General features: G+C 44.2%; 1 protein-coding gene across 2 annotated transcripts in view; it reads right to left on the bottom strand.

Annotated features, from left to right (window-relative positions):
- The window catches only part of AKAP13 (A-kinase anchoring protein 13), a 298,396-nt gene that overhangs the window by 160,625 nt on the left and 122,308 nt on the right, over nucleotides 1-15,463 (bottom strand). For both annotated transcript variants that reach the window (XM_063142172.1, XM_063142171.1), the window contains exons 5-6: nucleotides 14,666-14,962; nucleotides 3,184-3,367 (exon numbers count right to left, since the gene is read on the bottom strand). In XM_063142172.1, the coding sequence (XP_062998242.1) occupies nucleotides 3,184-3,367; nucleotides 14,666-14,962 (481 nt within the window). The remainder of the gene's footprint in view (nucleotides 1-3,183; nucleotides 3,368-14,665; nucleotides 14,963-15,463) is intronic.

Raw genomic sequence — 15,463 nt, forward strand, 5'->3', positions numbered from 1 at the left:
ATAACAGTAGTGACAACGGTTGGGGCCCAGGACACACTCATGTAGAGCTTTCAGACTGTTTTCAAAGTGTCATATCCTGCTTGGTGTAGACCTGGCCCAGGTAACCTTCCCCTTGCTAACCTTGCCACAAGTACATCAAGAACTGTTTTGCAATGGGTGGATTATCATACACGTAAAGGATGTGGGCCTACCCCCCAAAAGTGAACGACTCCACACCTGAAGACAAATGCAGAATGCAAGGATTTAAATACACCTCTTCAATCTTGTGCGAACCAAAAAAAAAAGGAGGGGGGGAGTACTCTTAGAGGGGTGGGGCGGCATCTCTCCTGATGGACCCGTTTACCCATTAGTACTTCCTTGATGCTGAAAGCACCATAATTACTTGCAGAGGGATTTGCAGGCACTTAGATTAAGACGTTTAAAGCAGCTTAGGAAGGCGATGCCTGCTGAATTGACTTACAAGTAGAAAGAGGGGAGTGAGAGGAAGGAAAAGACATTGAAAGCTGCCTGATGCAAAGTCTACCTAGCTCAGTATTGGCCCCATTCAGAAGACACCTTAAACCATGGCTTTAACCACGGCAGTTAAGCCAGAAAGCCAGGCTGTGTTCAGAAGACACCTTAAACCATGGCTTTAACCACGGCAGTTAAGCCAGAAAGCCAGGCTGTGTTCAGAAGACACCTTAAACCATGGCTTTAACCGTGGCGGTTAAGCCAGAAAGCCAGGCTGTGCTCAGAAGACACCTTAAACCATGGCTTTAATCACGGCGGTTAAGCCAGAAAGCCAGGCTGTGTTCAGAAGACACCTTAAACCATGGCTTTAACCGTGGTGGTTAAGCCAGAAAGCCAGGCTGTGTTCAGAAGACACCTTAAACCATGGCTTTAACCATGGCGGTTAAGCCAGAAAGCCAGGCTGTGTTCAGAAGACACCTTAAACCATGGCTTTAACCATGGCGGTTAAGCCAGAAAGCCAGGCTGTGTTCAGAAGACACCTTAAACCATGGCTTTAACCATGGCGGTTAAGCCAGAAAGCCAGACTGTGCTCAGAAGACACCTTAAAACACGGCTTTAACCACGGTGGTGAAGGCAAAAAGGCTTAACCACCATGGTTAAAGCCATGGTTTAAGGTGTCTTCTGAACACGGCCTGGCTTTCTGGCTTAACCACTGTGGTTAAAGCTGTGGTTTAAGGCGTCTTCTGAATGGGGCCTATTGTCGACAAGGACTGGCAGCAGCTCTGCAGAGTTTCAGGCAGACGTCTCTTTCTCCCCTACCTGGAGATGCCGGGAATTGAACTTGGGACATGCTGCAAAGTGCTCCACTGCTGAGCTGCAGCCCCTCCACAATGGGGACAGGAAGACCGTTCAGCCACATAGGTTATTGCCGTAAAACAACCTACTTGCAAATGAACGTGCACCTGGACTGGAACGATAATACAGACCAGTAGTTCTCCATCGATGCTTCTGGGTCCACTAGGACGCCAGGAGAAATTTATCAAATAAAAAGCTAGGGAAAGCCCACCGAGAAGGTTCCAGAGGGCACTCTGGAGGACCCCCTACTCTGGCTTGCGGGCAGCAGATCATTCCACAGCACCTCTCCACAATGGATGTGGGTCAAGCCCAATGCAGAAGCGCAACAAGATTCCCCATCGTCCCAAGAAGCACGGCCAAGGCAGTGACTTGTGCAGCAATATTCAGAGGGGAGGTGGCCTCCTCAGAGAACAAGTAATGTTTACTCTTATAGATTCTAAAAGTACGTTTTGTGGAGTGTGAAAGAGGAGCATAAGAACATAAGAAGAGCCCTGCTGGATCAGACCAAAGGTCCATCTAGTCCAGCACTCTGTTCACACAGTGTAGGGTGACCCTACGGAAAGGAGGACCGGGCTCCTGTACCTTCAACAGTTGCATAGAAAAGGGAATTTCAGCTGGCATCATTTGTACGCATGCAGCACCTGGTGAAATTCCCTCTTCATCAAAACAGTTAAAGCTCCAGGAGCCCTGCCTAGGGTTATTATTATTTATTATTATTATTTATATATATAGCACCATCAATGTACATGGTGCTGTACAGACTAAAACAGTAAATAGCAAGACCCTGCCGCATAGGCTTACAATCTAATAAAATCATAGTAAAACAATAAGGAGGGGAAGAGAATGCAAACAGGCACAGGGTAGGGTAAGCAGGCAGGGTAGGGTAAGCAGGGTAGGGTAAAACTAACAGTATAAAGTCCGCACAGAGAGGGCAGGGCTCCTGCAGCTTTAACTGTTGTGATGAAGAGGGAATTTCACCAGGTGCTGCATGCGTACAAATAACACTTGCTGAAATCCCCTTTTCTCTACAACTGTTAAAGTTACAGGAGCCCTGACCTCCTTTCCATATGGTTGCCCTAACACAGTGACCAACCAGCTGTCAACCAGGGAACTACAAACAGGACACGGTCAACTGCTGGTTCGCCATTATGTGAACAGAGTGCTGGACTAGATGGACCCTCAATCTGATCCAGCACGGCTCTTTCTTTGATTCCCATGTAGGTTTGGAGCAGGTCAGTGCCTGGATGGGTGATTAGAAAGAAACCCCCTGAACGCTGCTTTAGAAGGCGGGATATAAATCTATCATAATAACAGAAGTGTGTCTCTCTGTCCGTCTGCACCTAGACACTTGAAACTTGGCATGCCTACTAAGGGGACCCCAGGGATGTGCGCCCCAAGGTTATTTTGTTTTTAAAATACATTACTTAGTTTTGATTAATTTTAATGTGCCCGTGTGGTTGAAGCCTGCAGTAACCTCTTCAAACACTGGGTTAAAATTCCCTAAGCAGAGCACAGCTTTGCAGTCAATACAGTTTGAAAGCAGAGGAGATTAGGAGCCTGAGGGAAGGCGTCATATATATATATATATATGAGTGATCCCATCCTACTGCCGGGCAGCAAGCCCACCCACCAACACGCCCCACAGTGGAATGGAGTGGACAGATCCCTCTCTCAAGGGACAACCGGGGTGCACCACAGCAGGCACCGTACCTAGGGTTGCCTGCAGGCACGGCTTCCCTCAAACATGGCAGGCACAATGCGTGCAGCCCCAACAGCTGCATCAAATTAAGGGCCGTTCCAGCCCGTGCAAAGCCTGGTCTGCTTGTTTGTATAATAAATAAAACAGGCCGCTGAAAACACTCAGAAAATCGTCCTTACTCGGTCAGGAGTTGATGCAGTTTCTGATAGCCTCTCTCCAAGGCTAGGCTCACGGGCGTGGCTCCTTCACTGTTGGGGACACGCAAAGCTCCTCTGCCCCCTGGTTGCTGCAGCAGAAACCACGTCAGCCGTAGCAGCCCCAGCCGTACTGCGAAGTGTATCAACGTCTCCCGGGGGACATTCTCTGGGAAGAAAAACCAGAAGAAAAGCCAAGTGTTTAGCCTCCGACTTCAGATTGATGCCATCTCTAAAAAAACCTCCCCCCATTACTATTTGGATGGGGAGCGGCCCACGGGCACGCACACAAAGAAAAAAGCTGTGTGGCTGGTGTTAAAAAGCAAAAGCGTCCCTGGGAAAACCACATTTATTTAGTCATTATTTTATTTAAAATTATTATTATTATTATTATTTATTTATTTATTTATATAGCACCATCAGTGTACATGGTGCTGTACAGAGTAAAACAGTAAATAGCAAGACCCTGCCGCATAGGCTTACAATCTAATAAAATCATAGTAAAACAATAAGGAGGGGAAGAGAATGCAAACAGGCACAGGGTAGGGTAAACAGGCACAGGGTAGGGTAAAACTAACAGTAGAAAGTAACAGTAGAAGTCTGCACAACATCAAGTTTTAAAAGCTTTAGGAAAAAGAAAAGTTTTTAGTTGAGCTTTAAAAGCTGCGATTGAACTTGTAGTTCTCAAATGTTCTGGAAGAGCGTTCCAGGCGTAAGGGGCAGCAGAAGAGAATGGACGAAGCCGAGCAAGGGAAGTAGAGGCCCTTGGGCAGGCGAGAAACATGGCATCAGAGGAGCGGAGAGCACGAGCGGGGCAATAGTGTGAGATGAGAGAGGAGAGATAGGAAGGAGCTAGACCGTGAAAAGCTTTGAAGGTTAACAGGAGAAGTTTATATTGGATTCTGAAGTGAATTGGAAGCCAATGAAGAGATTTCAGAAGCGGAGTAACATGGTCGGAGCGGCGAGCCAAGAAGATGATCTTTGCGGCAGAGTGGTGAACAGAAACCAACGGACTGATGTGAGAAGAAGGAAGGCCAGAGAGAAGAAGGTTGCAGTAGTCCAACCGAGAAATAACCAGTGCATGAACAAGCGTTTTGGCAGAAAAATATAAAATATTTTATATCCCACTACTCAGCCAAGAAGGCTCTTGGAGTAACTTGGGAGGAAATCAGTAAAGCAAGACGGATCTCCCATCACTGCCATTGTGTGAAGAGAATACTGGACTACAAATGCCTTTGATCTGATTCAAGATGGCTGTTCTCATATTCTCAGGTATAATCACTGCCCGACCGCAGCTTAGCATGTCGTCCGAACCACAGCAGCCTGGCTTGATGGAACATTGAACAATCCTCAAATAACCCTACAACAACCCATGGGTTATTTGAGGGCTGTTTAACCGTTCAACAATATTTTTATTTATTTTATTTTATTTATTACATTTTTATACCACCCAATAGCCGAAGCTCTCTGGGCGGTTCACAAAAATTAAAACCACCATAAAACAACCAGACAGGTTAAAAGCGCAATTACAAAATACAGTATAAAAAGCACAACCAGGATAAAACCACACAGCAAAATTGATGTAAGATTAAAATACAGAGTTAAAACAGTAAGATTTAAATTTAAGTTAAAATTAAGTGTTAAAATATTGAGAGAGTAAAAAGGTCTTCAGCTGGCGACGAAAGCAGTACAGTGTAGGCGCCAGGCGGACCTCTCTGGGGAGCTCATTCCACAACCGGGGTGCCACAGCGGAGAAAGCCCTCCTCCTAGTAGCCACCTGCCTCACTTCCTTTGGCAGGGGCTCACGGAGAAGATTGAGCCCCTCCTTTGGCAGGGGCTCACGCAACAAGCGATGCCTGTCTGCTATTTAGCCAAGCATACCCACATCACCCTTTTGCCAGTGTCCTCCGCTCTGACGCTTCCCTTCACTTCACAAAGGTGTTCTCAAACTTTTTTTTAATTATTTTTCCTGCAATGAATTTTGCGTGATTTCCCTCTCCGTTGTACTGACGTCCGCTTTGCTAGCAAGAGAAGCACCAAAATGTGGGAGGGATGAAATTTACTAGGACGTCGACAAGATGACATTTTGTTTCAAGCATGAAAGGGGTGCGGAGCAGAAAATGGCTGGGGGCAGGTGAGCTTACTTCAGTGTAACATGAAGTAGGCTTTAAAAAGAAAAGGTGTTCGCTAGCAAGGTAAGGGCAAAGCGGAGGACATTGACAACAGGGGAGATAGGGCTACTCTTGGCTAAATAAGGGACAGATGTGCTTGCGTTCCTGCACACTTGCACAAGACCCTGAGCAAAAAAATTAAAAAATATGGTGAACATGTTCCCACTTTCATAAGGACTCAGAAAAATGCTTCCTTTTTGTGATCTGATGTGGGGAGGGGGGAGTTTCCCTTGTCAGCTGGCAGCCGCAGGAGACCAGTTGCAGAAGAGGTGCTTCCGATGGCCATGGTTTTTTAAAAAAAAACCTTGGAACTGCTATATTCCAAGGCAGTCTATCTCTGAGTGTACCAGATGCTGTAGGTGAGAAGCCCCTTGGCTATCGCCTGCATTGCCCTGCTTGTGAGCATCTGCAAAGCACCTGGCCTTGCTGGCGATGGAATGCCGCACTAGACAGGCCTCGGATCTCACCCAGCATGTCCACATCTCACTCAGGATGAAATCTATAGCTAAGTGCCGCTGAGAATGGTCCTGTTCCGTGCTTGGCAGCTAGAAATATGCTCCACCACCTTAACAGAAAAGCTGTCTTACTGCCTTCGTTAGCAGGCTCTCTCCCTCTCGTTCCCGTTCAAATAAATCAAGATGTCGGCTTTTGCGGGATGCCAATATGCAACTCAATGGATAGGGTTCACCCAGAGCACAACAAGACGAGCAGGCAGAAAACATGCAAGCGAAACGAAACAGCAGTGACAGCACTCCAAAATGGCCAAACTCAAGAGTTTTTGCAGCAAGCATTAATCTTCAGTGCAGCTTGTACAGCATAATCAACAGATTGCCTATATTTCGATTATTTTTATACCGCACTACCAGTTTACAAAGAACTTTGCAGTGTACCGTAAACAAAAAGAAAGGTGTCCGCCCTGAGGAGCTTACAATACAATTTAGAAATATGTGTATACTTCCGCCTGACACCTAGCAGTCTCTGTAACCTGGCATTCTTTGGCTGGTTTTCTGATGTTTGTTTAGAAGAGATAATAGAGAGGTAAGAGTGAGGCTTCTGATTCTGTTACATTGATTTCAGAATTAAGTTTACCAAAGTTTCAAGGGACAGCTGTCAAACTTGAGATCAAAATGCACCAAGATACAGAATAAACAAGACCGAATTCATTCTATTCTGTGGACCTTCTGAGGTCAACCAGACGGTCCACAGAACCTTTTTATTCTCCCAGTATTTTAACAATTTATAAATTAATTTGAACTTTGCTGTTTTCAATTCGTATTTTAAATTTGTATTTTTGCATTGCTGTTGTTTTGATCTTGGTTGTGCTTTTATAGTGTATTTTATATTACGGTTTTATACTGTTGTTCTATACTTTGAATGGTCTTAAATTTGTGAACCGCCCGGAGAGCTTCGGCTGTTGGGCGGTATAGAAATGCAATAAATAAATAAACAAATAAATAAACAAACCAAGAATTTGCATGCCTCTTTTACAATGCTATCACCGTGTTTATCTCACACCCATCAGTCGGTAAACCAACCTGAAGGAACAAATCTATGACACGTGGCATGCAACATTCAGGAGTTGCTAAGAGCTCGCTATCTATCAGCCCTGCAATTGGAGCGCCTACAGTCGTGAGGAGGAGGATAAAACCTGGTTCAATTTTTGTGCAGCTTTGCAGGGCAAAGCTGCAGCAATATAACCAAACAAAGAAACCTAGAAGAACACCTCGGGTGGTTTGCGGGTTTATAAAGTAGGTTGGCTATTAAACTCGCACAACAGGTTTACAGTCAGAAAGCTCAACAATTCTAGTTTTTCAATAAGCTAATTGTGCTCTAAAGTCTATTGATAGAAGTCACAGTAGTGTGTACTCTTTGTCTTTAAAAAACAAAATTCTGCCCTCGCTTCTCTGCATGTATTCTGCAAACTGTACAAAAATGAAGATAATTTACATAATTTCTCCTTCTCCTCCTCCTCCTCCTCCTCCTCCTCCTCCTCCTCTTATTTAATCTGGTTTTGCCAGTAATAGGAGAGGGACACAAGGAACTGGGAATCTTGTTCAGCTGCCTTTCAAGCTTCTGAGATTTCAGCAGACATCACTGACCTACTTTCAACCATTTTCTCACAACCATGAAGACTACAGGCAGCTTGTTGGCTTTTTAAAAAGGAAAGTAGAGGTTTTCAAGGAAGCAACTGGGATGCCAAAAAAAAAGACGCCCAGTGGTACATTAAAAGGAGAGGGGGCAAAAAGTACTGCCATGGATAAATTTGTAGAAAAGTGGATAATCGGAATGACAATTACCAAGATATAGTACACCCATTATCTTTGCTTTCTCGTTTTAAAAAATTAAGTGGTGTTTTTGCTGGATTAATGAGTAGTTTGGATTTCATATATGTACTTTATTCTCTTCTTTATTTTACTATTTTATTTTACTTTATTTTCGTTCGGAGTTTAAATTTTAAAATTTATTTTGTTTTATTTGAATTGCATTTTATATATTTCCCTTTTTTATTCTGTCAAAGCTATGTATATAGATTTTTCTTTTCTTTTTTACAAAACTATAAAAACATAAAAATAATAACTAAAAACTATTTTAAAAACAGCCCTGAGGACTCACTTGAGTTGCCACAGGTCTCTCCTTCTACCTGGCTCCTAGCAAGCCTCACCCGTTGCTCCGTTCTGCAAACATTTTTTCACCCACAAGGATACATACCGTCAAAATACAGGACAGCGTTTTCAGTGCTTTGAGTTCACGCATGATTTGCGAAAAGGCTCAGCTCCTTCATCAAGCCAACATGAAACTCAAGAGCCAAAAAGGTTCCAGAATCCTGACGCACCAAATGAATCTGAATTAAAGCTTGGCAGGAAACCGTCACAGCCTCACCCTGATAACAGCTGAGGAAATCAACGCCTCATGCACACAGCAGCCAGTCCCAAAGCACACCTGGAGCCATTCAGAGAGCGGGCATAACTGATGTTTGTTTGGAGAAAATATTAGTTAAGAGATAGCAGTGCGGAGGACGGAGAGTAAAAATAGGTGGGAGAGACAATGAGAGAGAGAGAGAGAGAAAGACAGCCTTTATGGCTTTAACTTCAAGGAACCTGGTTCTGAAGAAGCCTTTGGAGAGAAGCTATCCGGGCCAACCTTCTCTCGCCTTCCTTTAGCTCCGCCCGTTTGAGTCTGCGGCAGACTCTAGGATCAGCTAGCCCTGAAACCGCCCAGAGAGCTTCGGAAATGGGGCAGTATATAAATTTAATAAATAAATAAATAAATAAAGTGCCCTCCCCCTCTGAAGAAAACTAATTTCCTACAGACGGTGTGTTGTTAATGTTTTCAGTGATAAGGTCTGGCGAAGGTTCATCCCCAGCTGATGAAGAGCCCGTGAGAATCACCTCCGGGTGAGAAGCTATCCGGGCCAACCTTCTCTCGCCTTCCTTTAGCTCCACCCGTTTGAGTCTGCGGCGGACTCTAGGATCAGCTAGCCCTGAAACCGCCCAGAGAGCTTCGGCTATGGGGCAGTATATAAATTTAATAAATAAATAAATAAAGTGCCCTCCCCCTCTGAAGAAAACTAATTTCCTACAGACGGTGTGTTGTTAATGTTTTCAGTGATAAGGTCTGGCGAAGGTTCATCCCCAGCTGATGAAGAGCCTGTGAGAATCACCTCCTCCACTTCCCATGTAGGCTGGTACATTTCTGGTGCCGTCTCTTCTGCTTCAGAATCTGATTCTGATTGATCGCCTGAAACTACTTCCCCCAGCCTAAGGGGAACAGGCCCAGTCAGGACTGCCAGATGCTTCCACATGCAAAGTATGTGCTGTACCATTGAAGGAGCCGCCCCGTTAATAGAGATTCCAGTGATGGAAGAGGTTCATTTCTAACTCTCCTGCAGGACTTGGTCAAAGGTAGGTTTTATTGGGCACCTGCCAGAGGCCCAAGGTGAATAAAAATCAATGATTTTTTTTATTTAAACCAGATTTTTTAAATTTAAATCGGATTTTTTTTTAATAAAATGCTTTTTGAGGAAAAATCTATCTAAAGATAGATTTCTATTTAAGATACATTATAGTCCAAAGGTTACTCATCATGAAATAAGGATTAGTTTTTTTAATTATGTATCATGAGGCTGTATATTCATGCAATGTTTAATTTTTTGCTAAATGAATTCCATTAATCCATTCACAATGTTATGCTCTTGCAGAGGTTTCTGTAAGATTTTTCTATCTAGAAGATATGATCACAGCTGCTTGGTTTTACAGTTCTCAAAACCGTGAATTTGTGCCTGCAGAGATCACAATCCCATTGTTCCTTTGCAAATCTATGTACACAGAATCAACCCTTTACCTCTTAAGTGCTAAGTTTCAAAAAAATCATTGAATAGAGTTCACTTTTTGGGAGGGGGGAGTCACATGATTGAGTCTTTCTGTAGTGATTTAAATCATGATTTAAATCAAATTGATTTAAATCATATCCTCCCTGCAAGGGCCCATACCCATATGGAGCCCACTGACAAGAGCCCCCTGGAATTGTTCCTCCTCATCACCCTGCCTCTTGCTCTGGTAGGGTGACCATACGGAAAGGAGGACAGGGCTCCTGTATCTTTAACAGTTGTATTGAAAAGGAAATTTCAGCAGGTGTCATTTGTATATATGGGAACCTGGTGACATTCCCTCTTCATCACAACAGTTAAAGCTGCAGGAGCCCTGCCCTCTTTTGTATCATTCTAACTATACTCTTGTAGCTTTAACTGTTGTGATGAAAAGGGAATTTCACCAGGTGCTGCATGCATACAAGTGGCACCTACTGAAATTCCCTTTTCTATACAACAGTTAAAGATACAGAAGCCCTGTCCTCCTTTCCATAAGGTCACCCTAACCAGTGGTTGGCTGCCCTTCTCTCCCTCCTCTTCATTGCTTGGATACATACAGCAGGGTGACCATATGAAAAGGAGGACAGGGCTCCTGTATCTTTAACAGTTGTATTGACATGGAAATTTCAGCAGGTGTCGTTTGTATATATGGGGAACCCGGTGAAATTCCCTCTTCATCACAACAGTGAAAGCTGCAGGTACCCTGCCCTCTTTTAAATCTGGTCACTCTAGTATAGCTCCTGCAGCTTTAACTGTTGTGCTGAAGAGGGGATTTCACCAGGTGCGACATGCATACAAAGGACACCCACTGAAATTCCCTTTTCTATGCAATGTTAAAGATACAGGAGCCCTGTCCACCTTTTCACATGGTCATCCTAGAGGCTCTGGAGCAGACAACGGTAGTGGTGAGAAAGGAGGAGCAGCAGGTGACCCTGCCTGCTTGTTCCCTGGCTCTCTGCCTGTCAAGAAAGCAAATGGCAGCAATGATGCAGAAGAGGATAAAAAGCAATAGCAGATGGTACCAGTGGCAGTGAGAAGGAAGACTCACTGAGGTGAGGCCCCACTGACCACCTGGCACTGCTGTCATGCAACTGATTTCAAAACACCAAAGCCCTGTTCCCAACTTGGCTTCGCATGTGCAGACCATGCGCAACTAGGGAGCCTCACCGTTCAATGGATTTCCATTCAGCGGAAAGTGCAATAGGTACTCTATGCACCTAGGCGTGGCATGCTGAACAATCGGAAGAGCCTATGCGCCTACAGCCGGAGTCCCGTCCACCCTTTCCACTGAAGACATGGACGCTAGGTGTGGGGCCAGTGAGAGCAATCCTGGTCCTCCATCCATCCCATGTTGATTGAAGGTGTGGAGCGAAGGCGAGAACAGGTGTAAGGCTTTGGTCAGGAAGGCTGGGGACAATCTAAAGGCCACAATAAGGCCAACTGATTCAAACCTCCTTTATCGGTCAGTATCTAATGCAGCTCCTTGAGATACTCACCTGTTTCTGGCTTTAAGCATTTGGCACCCCAATCACTGATGAAGGATGAAGTGGGAATAAAGGGATCTTCCCCATCAAGATGCAAGGTAACCATTACCCCTTCCAGATCCTACTTTTAGCAGCCTGAGATCTGGGTTTATTATACTTGCCGGAATTGCAGATAGAAGCGTTCAACAGGCCTACCTATGTGTTTCTCAGAACGCAAGGCTACAAGAAATCTGGAGGCACAAAATTCGCTTCCTGGTGGCATTTTAACTGTGGGATTAACTTCCGAAATCCCTTTTAATTCTCAGGACCCAGAATAGATCCCTTCAGTGGCTCTTTTCCAGCTTTCTGGTATGTAGTGACATAATCCTGGCCATTTTCTTCATTTTTTTCAACAAGCTGAGATCTGATCCCTGGGCAAGCCTTTCCCAATGCCGTCAGCTCAACGTTTGATCTACATCATCAACCTGACTCTCTCATGCATCATTCTTCATAAACCCTTCCCTTCCCCCTCCTATGGTTTCAGACATGTCCCCAAAGGGACTTTCTTCATCCTTCCTTATACTATCCCAAATTCTCTTTCTGGTCCCATGGTTTAACACATCTACTGTTAATTTTCCCACACACAATTGTGTCTTATTGGGAAATCCTCTTTTCTCTATAGCAGTCCTCTGCTGCTACAGCAGCAGCCTTGGAGATCTCTTCTGACATAGAAGGGAATAGGGATATACAGCATCACACCCTGTGACTGACAGGAGGTCAAAATCTCTGGGTCGGCCAGGCCTGGTACAAAGAGCAGAAGCCGAGTCTTCTGCATCAATCAAACAGGCCTTTCAGCCTGCTGAACATCGGGGCCCAGATTCCAGTTCAAGCTGGAGTGATTCAGAAACCACTAACTACAGTTTAAATCAAGAGGAGATCCAACAACTACTAGCAGGCATGTGTTTCAATAAAACTTGGGGGTTTGCAGAAGTTTAAAGAAGGGTTCTTCAAAAAGATGACCAGTAATGGTGGCCCAGTTTCCCTGAAAGACAGGTTGTCCACCATTGCAGATCATCTCTTGCGACAGTCACCCGGGGGGACGGGGGGGGGGCGTGTTAGGTAGGGTGACCATATGAAAAGGAGGACAGGGCTCCTGTATCTTTAACAGTTGTATTGAAAAGGGAATTCCTATAGGTGTCATTTGTATATATGGGGAACCTGGTGAAATTCCTTCTTCGTCGTAACAGTTAAAGCTGCAGGAGCCCTGCCCTCTTTTAAATCTGGTCACTCTAGTATAGCTCCTGCACTTTAACTGCTGTGCTGAAGGGGGAATTTCACCAGGTTCTCCATATATACAAATGACACCTGCTGAAATTCCCTTTTCTATGCAACTGTTAAAGATACAGGAGCCCTGTCCTCCTTTTCATATGGTCACTCTATGTTAGGGGTGTTCTGTGGCCCACTCTTAGTCCACGCACATGACAATAGCAAAGCCTGACAAGTGTGGCTAGCACCCTATGCCTCTATTAAAGACCTACCCCAAAACATGACCCACAATCCTTTGCAATGCGCACAGCAAACCTACAGGAGTTTCCCTGGTAGATGAGTCAACATGGAGTTCCCTGGAGGTCAGACATTTAAGAAGCCACTGAGCTATACAATGAGAGAATGCGGTGGGTAGGCGGTAGTTGATTATGTAATGCAAGCATGTAATGCATTCCCCAGTGGTTGAGCTTCATTTAAAAAAAATAACCCCACTGAATGCAAACAATATTGTGTCCGCTTGAAAACAAATGCCAGCTCAAATGCTGCCGCTTTCCGCCATCTTTTTCTCGTTTACAGAAAAAACAAATGGTGGTTACTATACATTGCATAGTATATACATTGTGTAGTATATACAACAACCCGTGAGCTGCAGCCGCAGGAAAAACAGCTGGGTCAAGAACCAACGCTACACGTTCCAACGCTGCACCGCAGCACAAATAAAGGTCAGAATCCCATTTATCCCTGAAGCTGTTTGCTACAAGAAAGAAGCAACTGAATGAAGCAGTTTACAATAAAACTGAAATCAAGGCGGTGGAATCAAAGCCACATCCAGAGATTAGTGTCTGAACTCACTCACCTTTTGAAAACCCAGGGCCAAAACTACACCAAGCTGGATATAACTGTTTGAAAGCGGTTTGAAAATGGTATATGGGATGTGTCGTGGGCCTCAACAGTTGTCAAGACGGTTATAAACTGTTATAAAGCAGTAGTGTAGATCCTGGCCAGGTTTCAAACTCTACCATTTTGACTCAATTATGTTTAGTTGAGTGGGCAGCATGAATATCGGCTTTTCCTTTGTGGTTTGTCCTGATATGATTTGCTCTGTTTGGGAGGACGGGGGGTACTGTCCTGCACATTTACTGTACATCACCTTGGACATGTCATTAGAGAAAGGCAATTCGTATTTATTTAATTATTTAATTATTTATTTAAACTATTAATATCCTTCTTTTAAGGGTACACATCCTTCCAAGGCAGTTTACAGGTAATGGCAAAACAGAATAACAAATTCACAGCAGGACAATATCAAATCATTAACAGATCCTCAAGATCCTTTCTGTATTGTTTTAATATTGTTATATTGTATTTTATGAAGAACCGCTTAGGGATTTAAATATATTAAGTGGTATAAAAGTATAATAATAAAACAACAACAAATAAATGGCAGAAAGATCAAACGGAAATTACGGATTGCAGCCTAGGTTGTGTATTTTGGATTTTAAGGAAACAGAGTCTGCTTTTTTCCTCTTACCTCTCCACCCCATTTTCCTTTTCCACTCTGTCTTTTTAGATGCCAAGGGCTTCTCTACATTAAAGCAAAAACCATGCAGCCTTACTGGGGCTTTGATTGGCACAATACACACGCTTCACCCCACTTTGTTTTCATCATTCCTTCCCTTATGTTTCATTTATACTGCCAGCAGGTGGCGTTGCTATATTGCACAATTTAATTTATAACCGCATTTTCAGTGACTTATAAAGTGGCGGATTCCCGCGTGAAAATGAGAGGAGCGGCATCAGACATTGACGGTGTCATGAAAATGACCCTCAAACGTCCATGAGTGAACAATCACAAGCGCACGATAAATGCCTCGTGTAGAGACAGCTGAAGCCTGCGAGCAGGGGGTGTCTTATTTTCATTCACTGTATGAAGAGTCGGGTAAAACTACTTTTAATAACAATCATCATTACTGCTACTATAATAGCATTGACTGGATAATTGTATTGGGTCTTGTTTGTATTGTATGCTGGGCTGAAAAGTGGGACATAAATATAATGAATAAATAAAGGTGACATGGAAGAGTGATTAAGCTGTCCTTCCAGTGCAATCAGCCAATCCAAGTCATGGCGTTGAGAACCAGGTCCCCAAATCACCCGAAACGATAATTAAATGCTGCACGCATGGAGCTACCACATCTTACCATTTGGAGTTTCGTCTGCTCCCAGTACATTCCACTCCGTTGGCAATTTTAGGTGCCGAAACGCCAAAGTCACTTTCTCATCCAGAAAATCCACATCTCCGGCAGGTGGCCTGGAGCGGTCCAGGAATCTCGTGAAGTTCAGAGCTTGCTGGTTGCCAGCACAGGTTGCCAGGAACTGAGCTGCATCATAAGCTTCATCTTGAATAAACTGCAAGCTGTCCTCAGCCACCACCAGAATAGGGTGGTCTCCCTTGGCGGCACAGAGGGAGACTTTCACCGTCTCACAACAGTCATGGCCTGCGAAACAGAAACAGACACAGTTGACACTCCCTTTTGTTCAAACTTCTATACATTCCAATTTTACTCCCATGATTAATTACTCCATTCCTACAATATTAATTACTCCGTTGCTACAGCTTCTCTTCTGCAAAACATATTCCAATATTTAATAAAAAATTACATCCATTTCCTCCCAGGTTTGCTATCGATGTGCATTTTGCATACTGGTAGGAAGATACTACAGCAATCCCAGACTCTTTGCCCTGATGAAGAAGATGAACATACATTTTTACTGTTAAGTATCTCAGCATGCAGAGAGCATTTTGAATTAGCTCCTTCAGACAATGGAGCATCAGGGCAGAGTCCGCACTCTTCCCCAAGCTCACTCCCCCCAAACTGCACCGGGCTTTGAGGGCAACTTGGTGACCAGTAGCCTTCTCAAAGTTCCACATGATGTCAGAGAAGAGTCTGTTCCCCCTGAGTTGGGGGTGGGATGGGGGGTGGGACATCAGGAAAAAC

This window comes from Elgaria multicarinata, chromosome 16 (genome assembly GCF_023053635.1).
Source record: "Elgaria multicarinata webbii isolate HBS135686 ecotype San Diego chromosome 16, rElgMul1.1.pri, whole genome shotgun sequence".
Classification (NCBI taxonomy): domain Eukaryota; kingdom Metazoa; phylum Chordata; class Lepidosauria; order Squamata; family Anguidae; genus Elgaria; species Elgaria multicarinata.